Source organism: Salmo salar, chromosome 01, assembly GCF_965601325.2.
Source record: "Salmo salar chromosome 01, fSalSal1, whole genome shotgun sequence".
NCBI lineage: Eukaryota > Metazoa > Chordata > Actinopteri > Salmoniformes > Salmonidae > Salmo > Salmo salar.
This window is the reverse complement of record NC_138291.1, coordinates 6,179,833-6,187,275: the sequence shown is the minus strand read 5'-3', so window position 1 is coordinate 6,187,275 and position 7,443 is coordinate 6,179,833. Positions and strand designations below refer to the sequence as shown.

Here is a 7,443-nt window from a genome sequence, read left to right as displayed (position 1 = left end):
GTATTGTGTCCATTTTAACCTCAATTGGTAATGTGCTTTTCCCTGAATTGAAAGACGATGCCACAATTTTAAGAATGGTAAAAGAATAAAGATACAAGAATAACACCAATATATTTTGTCCTGTCGTGTTGCATTGCATACAATAAGGCCATACACACAGTCTGACGTAAACAACATTGAATGGGAGGAAAATCAAACTATTAATTTATTTTATTGAACCTTTTATTAAACTAGGCAAGTGGGAGTGGAGTTGCTGGGCTAGGGATAGAATGATGGTCATAGATAAAAGTGTAGAAAAACAAAAAGTACGTTTTGAATGACACTGAGGGGCAGTGTTGTACATGTGCATATACCCACTCATTCAGTGTGGGAATGAGAGTGTGTGAGTGTGTATATATATGGGGGGTTTTGGGGTGGAATGGAATAATTCGGGGGGGGGGGCGACTGTGGGGGTCTCGGTTGGTTGAGGGGCAGCTCTTAGGGAATTGTGGGTGGATCATGGAAGGCAGGTGGCCTGGCGGTTGGTAGCTTAGGCCGGTGGCTGATGGAGTCTGATAGATGACTAATGTGATGTAGTTGTTGAGCGGCTTCACTGCAAATATATTGTATGTTTTAAATATTCGAATAAAAAATAAAGTCAGTTAAGAACAAATTCCTATTTACAATGCCAGCCTACCAGAAGACAAAAGGCCTCCTCCGGGGACGGGGATAAAAAATAAAATAAAATATATATAGGACGAGGGGGTATGAGATGAGTCCATTGAGATGAGATGGACAGCGGGAAATGTGTCGTAAAGATTGACTATTTTATGTGCATTTTTGCTACATTTTTGTTAATGTTGAGGTTGTTCATTTAGAGATCAGGGGTTTTGTGGAACTTTTTTGATAGGTCTAGAACACACCCATTCACCTTGGTGAACACTTATTATGTAATTGTTTATATAGTGAAGTGTTCTGGACTGATGTAAAACTATATCTTGGCCTCAAATTGCATACAACCATTGAAATTTCTAAGTTTGACATATTATTTTACTACACTGATTCCACAATTGAACGTGAGTATGTCATACATCTCTTTATTTTATTAGGAAAATGTTTCATACACAAATCAAAATTTATCAAGAAAAAGCCCCTTTTCTTAATTTTTTTAATCTGATTAGGAAAACTATTTAGAGTCTTTAAAACGTATACAAAACAAAATGTAAAAAAAATAAAAATGTATTCGCTATATGTCTGTATTTGATTTGATATAATGTGGAATAGTTTTATTTAATTTTTTCCTCATTTCTTTGGAATCCCTCTGGCTGTTATGTTTATGTTTTGCGTGTTACTGTTTTTAAAAACTAAATTAAAACAAACCTTGGCGCTGAAGTACATCCGGTTACCTCTCGCTGTCGCCATTTTGATACACACAAGCGAGCAAGAAGTAACGAAGAGACGACAGAAAGGTGAGCTCCGCGTTTATATCATTTTAGCACACAAATTTGGCAAATACATAATGTAATGATTAACAGTTCATCCGAATGCCAAGCTAGTATTTTGCAGCTAAGCTAGCGGAAAGCTAACTGCACGACATACAGTAACTAACGACTTTTCAGCTAGCTAGCTGGCTAGTAACGTTAGCTAGCTAACGTGTACATACCCACGCCTTTATCGGTTGGGATTTATTTCATACATTTATTTCATATAGAACATATAACTGGTATTGTTTATGTATATCTAGTTAAATATACTGTTAACGTTGCCGAATCTAGACTAGCTTGCTGACTATCTGGCTAATGTTAACTAACGACTAACGGCTGCTTAACTTTGCAACGTATTGTTAGCGCTTGGCTAGTTAGCTACCACACTGGTCTGGGCCTTCTCAGTTAATGTTAGGGGGTAACGTGACTGTTTATAGCTGAATAACTTTTCATTTTTTTTAAATGCAGAGTATCATCATGAGTGGATGTCGTGTGTTTATCGGTCGTTTGAGCCCCCACGCCCGTGAGAGGGACGTGGAGAAATTCTTCAAGGGATATGGACGGATCCGAGAAGTGAATTTGAAGAACGGATTCGGCTTTGTGGTAAGTCGGCCTTGCCGGTTAGCATTGTTAGGGACAGGGATGAACATTTAGATAACCTAGAGCTATTACTTTTCAGACCGGGTTAGTAGAAAATGTTCCTAACTTAACCCGCTTATTAGTGAAATGTATTTTCCCAAATATTACATGGCACAAATTTCAGACCCTGGTTAGTAAAAAATGGAAGACTACAAACTCGGCTGACGAGTCCCCCAAAGCCCTGTCTAGGGGTGGTCAGTGAACGCCTTGTTCAAAACAACTGGGAACTCGGAAAAATACCAGGTCAAATCTTCAGGTGGAGCTCTAGAAGAGGCCCGAGTTGGATGACCTTTCAAATCGTTTTTCAGTTCAAAGCACGTTTTTTTTCTTCTTCAGAGAAAACAGTTTTGAATGAATCCTTAATTACACAACCCCCCCCCCCCCCCTTGTCTTTCATCAGGAGTTTGACGACCACAGAGATGCGGATGATGCCGTATACGAGCTGAATGGCAAGGAACTCTGTAGTGAAAGGTAAAGATTTGGATGCATTATTCAAAGTATTAAGAAAGCTCAATGGTGAAATGTGTTTTGGGCGGTTACTCCATATAGTAGTGGTATTTACACAGAACTGCTACTCTCTTTCTCTGACTTGGGCCTAGCTGCATTGTGTGTGAATTCAATTGACTTTATCAGTAATTTCTGTAGGCTCGGTATTAACTGTCTTGTACTTTATCAGTCATTTCTGTAACCTCAGTATGAACTATTTTGTCTCTATAGGGTGACGATAGAGCATGCCCGCTCCAGAAGAGGGAGGGGTGGTGGACCAGGGATGGGGGGTGGTGGTGGTGGTGGTGGAGGAGGACGCTTCTCACCTCGTTTCAGCAGCTACCGCCAGGGCTCTGGTGGTCATGGTGGTGGTGGTGGTGGTTCCAGGTATAGACTCCTCAGACCTCCTTTCACAACCTCTTCGCCTGCAGTTTGGCCTTCCAACATTATGTAAACTTCCTTTAAAAACTCCTAGTTGGAAACCTCCTGAATTTCCTGCTAATTTCCCTTATAATTCCATCAATCTTGCATATATGAATTCTGGAAAACGGGGTGATTTTAGGAGCTTGGAAGTTTTATTTGCAGTGAGTGGAGTTTAGTCAATGTGATTAGAGTTTAGTGTTCAACATGTGAAAGTAAATGTGTTTGTGTAATTTTCTGAGTGTGATTTAAAGTTCCTATGGTAACTATAAAACAATATCTCTCCCACCCATGCAGTAGGTATGGTCCGCCGGTGCGAACGGAGCACAGAATCATTGTGGAGAACCTGTCATCACGGATCAGTTGGCAGGTGAGCAGTTGCACCCACTTGGTTGAATGTGATACAAAACAATTATCTTTTTACTTGATCTGGTACTGCCTTTTTGTAGTCTGTGTGAAGCAGCATTTTTTTTTATTGAAACATGCACATTATATGCATATATATATATATATATATATATATATATATATATATATATATATAAAACCGTGGCAATATGCTTAATAGCCCATTAGGTGAATAGAACGGCAAGGCCCCGTTTCGATATTATGAATTCAGAATTGTTTATTTCTTGCCTTCGTTTTACTGTATCTTTTTAAGAATAAGCACCTCTTAGACTTAAAGGTAAATGTAACCGAACACATCTTTAACCCCTTTATTTATTTATTTTGTTGTTGTTGAGCTTATTATTATCTGGTTATTAGTTTATGAAGGAGTTGCATGCACCGCCTCTCCTGGAGGTGTCTTATATGCATAGCGCCCTCTGCTGGTTGTGTTTTCAATAGTGTCCATTTGGTGCCTCTCCTTACACGCAGTTGCCGATGGTCTAAATCTTGGCTGGGCCCCGTAGCGGGTGAAAGGGCTCTAGCGCAGGATAGCCTTAGGATGGTCCCTCGTAGCCCCAGTCTGGAGGTTCTGTGGTCTGGTCTGGTGGAAACCCCACCCCCCCCCTTCCCCCGACTGCAGCCAGCCTGTAACCCCCTCAATCCACTCCACGTTCCCTACACTCTCCCGTTTGGTTCTTTATCTGTTGCTGATGGAGCTGGGGGGTGTTGACAGTTGGGCATACTGCACACCCTCTTCCTTCGTTCCTTCCCCTACTTGCTCTCTGGTGGTCCTTTGTGGAGGCTGGCCGGATTCCGGGTCTGACAAGGCTGAGGGAGGTCGTTTCTCAAGGGCTTAACACTGTGACTGCATTGGTTCCCATTGGTCCGCTATTTGGACAAGTGGCTCTTTGCTAATGTCTTCCTGGGTATGGAACGGTAAGTAACATATAACTCATGTGATTGGGTTTAAGGGTTGGGAGGAACAGGGAGTAGAATCATATACCCTAGTCTTACTGGAGAACGCTTTCTGTAAGTTTATAAGCCCTTATGGAATTATACTAGGCTACTTAATAGGTTAATGAAAGAACCCCTTGATTTAAAGTAGGAGCTTAAGATAAAAACATTTAAAAAAATACATTGCATAGAATTATTTTTAAACGATGCCCCCTAAAACCACGATAGTTGACAAACCTCAAACATTTCCAAGCCACCTCACCCGGAAGGGATTTGTCATGTCTCACTGCCTTAATATCTTCTGTGAAAAAAGAAAATTTGTGTAGTCTCCGTCCGCCCTAGTTGTCAACAAACACGAAACAAATACAATACCAAGGAACCAAATAGTGTTAACATGTTTCTCCTTTGGGTAAGATAGTTAACCAAGTTGGTCTACCTGTGAAGCTATTTCAGTGGCTCATCACTTAAACGCCCTCGTCTGCAAATGCCAAAATATCACATGATTAGCGTGTTTTGTTGGAAGTCAGTATTACGGGGTGGGTGGATATTGCTGTCGTGGTTTACTGATTTAGTCTTTCTCAGGTTCACAGAAAACCCTCTCAGCCACATTATACAGTCTGTTTGCTCGTCACTGACTCGTATGCTTCATCGTAGGACCTGAAAGACCTGATGAGGAAAGCCGGAGAAGTCACCTTTGTGGATGCACACAGAACCAACAAGAACGAAGGGTGAGTTGTCTGTCCAGTTGGCCCAGGATCTGGGCTTTATTCATTAGTTATATTCCGTTCCAAAACTTTTGGTCTCGTTGCACGATGACCCATGTTCCTTATGGACTGAGAAAGGGAGAGATTACCTCGGGCTTGTCCAATAATAAACCCACATTTTCTGTTTACAATAAATAAAAAAAAGTGCTCTACTTGAAAACAAACCAAATATACCTTAGGTTGAATGGTTGCTATTATGAAATGAGCCTGTTGACTGAATGTGGTTTGATTCTACAGGGTGGTGGAGTTCGCATCACACAGTGATATGAAGAATGCCATTGATAAGCTGGACGGAACAGACTTGAATGGACGCAAGTTGAAACTGTCTGAGGATCGCAAGAGCCGGTTGGTATCTCTCTTCCAACTTCTAGTTTCACTGAGACTAGACAAACACAGGAACTTCACTGTCATTTTCCAGCTAGTTGTAAACCAATGCTCTCATTATATATTTATTTATTTTTAGGTGTTTTGACACAGTTCTGACAAGGAAATGAGACTGAGACAGGCATGTAGGTGAAAGTGGGGACTGATAAGTGTCCAGGGGGAGTGTTAGTAATATATTATGGCTCTGCACTAACTAATGCTCTTGATGGTGGGGGGAAACAAAACTTTTCATTCTTCTGTTCCAACAGCCACAGTAGGAGTCGTTCCCGTGGCTCTCGTAGCTACTCCCGGTCCCGTAGCCGTTCCCCCCGCTCCAAGTCCCGTAGCAGGAGTCGTAACCGCTCCAGGAGCCCCCGATCTCGCTCGGCCAGCCGTACCCCGGAGAAGAAGCCTTCATCTGGAGGAGGGGGCAGGGCTGTACATCGTTCCACCTCACGGTCCCCGTCCCGGTCCAGATCCCCTGCCCCTCGCTCCCGTACCCCTCCCCCACGCTCCCGTTCTCGCACGCCTCCTCCCAGTTCCCCTGCCCCGGCCCGGAAGCAGTCTCCGTCCCGGTCTCGCTCCCCCTCGGCTGAGAGCCAGCACTGAGCCCCACTGGGGGGGGATGTGTGTAGTTCAGTGTTGTAGTGAAGTGGTGGCTGGAGGGAGGACCGTCTCATTGGAATGGCTGGAATGGAATGCGTGGAAGAGAATCCTTCATAGCGTTCCGTTTATTCCATTCCGTCTATTCCGATAAGCCTGTCCTGATTTTTAAAGTAAACACCAGCCTCAAGTGGTTTCGTGGTATGGGCTGAAGAGTTGTCATGCTGAGACCATGGCGCCTGGCTTTGTGGCGGCCTGCTTGCTTGCTAGTGTGGAATGAATGGAGAGGCTTGCCTTTGGTGACACACTCCCACAATCTCTCATTTTTTTTTAAGTCAGAGATTTGGTCGTTGTGCCAGTATCTTGGATACCATGTAATGTTTTTCTCTATTTTGGGAGTCTTTTGTGTTTATAGGTTGGATCGTGCTTCCCCAATTCAACTTCTAATTGGTTTTTTCCTTTGCCATATGAATAATTATACATTTTCCTTGGGGGGGGGGGGGAAACTGAACCGTTTAAGGAAATGTACAGTGTGATTGAGATCTTTTGATTGGGTCGCATTCCTGTTGAGTATCTATCGTTCTCACTGCAGATTGGAAGTCTCGTTGTGATTTAATGACATCTGTACCATTTGAAGTGAAACTTTCTGTTATGAGTCTAATCAATACAATGTTATATTTCCATCACCACTTTGGCCCTGTCATTGATTCCAATCTACACCTCAGACAGACCTCATGTAAATTTAAACCCAACATTGTAATTTACGGATCGGTATCGCAAAGACATTTCCCACAAGGTTTAGTTAACATTTGCTGAAAAATTCTGTATATGCACTTCACAAATTCTTATTAAATGGATACTTCTACTTTAAATTTGACTCAACAATTAATATTTATTTTCTACCAAGAGAACAATACTTGCAAATGTATATTTTTATTAAGAAAGCCATTGTACAGAAAATGTTAGATTTGAAATGTCACGTGCTTCTAGTCTGGGTACCAGTCTGTTTGTCATGCCATTTATATTTGGCAAGGAGTTGAATGAAATTACAAAGATCTGGAACCAGGCTTGGTTCCTCTCTAGGTTTCTTCCTAGGTTTTGGCCTTTCTGGGGAGTTTTTCCTAGCCACTGTGCTTCTTTCACATGCATTGCTTGCTGTTTGGGGTTTTAGGCTGGGTTTCTGTACAGCACTTTGAGATATCAGCTGATGTACGAAGGGCTTTATAAATACATTTGATTTAATGTTCTATAGACGATTAACGAAACATGCACTCAACAGAAATCATAGCTTGGTTTGTGGTGAATGTGGAAAAAGTTTGGATAATGTTTTCATATACAACTTGTCCATATTGAGGAGGATGGTA

General features: G+C 42.0%; 1 protein-coding gene across 1 annotated transcript; it reads left to right on the top strand.

The window, feature by feature from the left end:
• The first annotated feature begins 1,364 nt into the window (after positions 1 to 1,364).
• On the top strand, positions 1,365 to 6,951 carry srsf5a (serine and arginine rich splicing factor 5a). Its single transcript, XM_014196106.3, has 8 exons — positions 1,365 to 1,448; positions 1,932 to 2,066; positions 2,503 to 2,573; positions 2,820 to 2,975; positions 3,306 to 3,378; positions 5,004 to 5,077; positions 5,351 to 5,458; positions 5,746 to 6,951. The coding sequence occupies exons 2-8, from the start codon at positions 1,941 to 1,943 to the stop codon at positions 6,083 to 6,085; spliced, it is 948 nt and encodes a 315-aa protein (XP_014051581.3). The 5' UTR covers positions 1,365 to 1,448; positions 1,932 to 1,940; the 3' UTR covers positions 6,086 to 6,951.
• Positions 6,952 to 7,443: the final 492 nt, after the last annotated feature.

Bases quoted from the DNA above. Each gene is read 5' to 3' on its own strand.
- srsf5a (XM_014196106.3), top strand. From the start codon at position 1,941: ATGAGTGGATGTCGTGTGTTTATCGGTCGTTTGAGCCCCCACGCCCGT. The intron at 2,067-2,502 runs GTAAGTCGGCCT...GTCTTTCATCAG, and splicing joins AGAACGGATTCGGCTTTGTG to GAGTTTGACGACCACAGAGA. The intron at 2,574-2,819 runs GTAAAGATTTGG...TTGTCTCTATAG, and splicing joins AAGGAACTCTGTAGTGAAAG to GGTGACGATAGAGCATGCCC.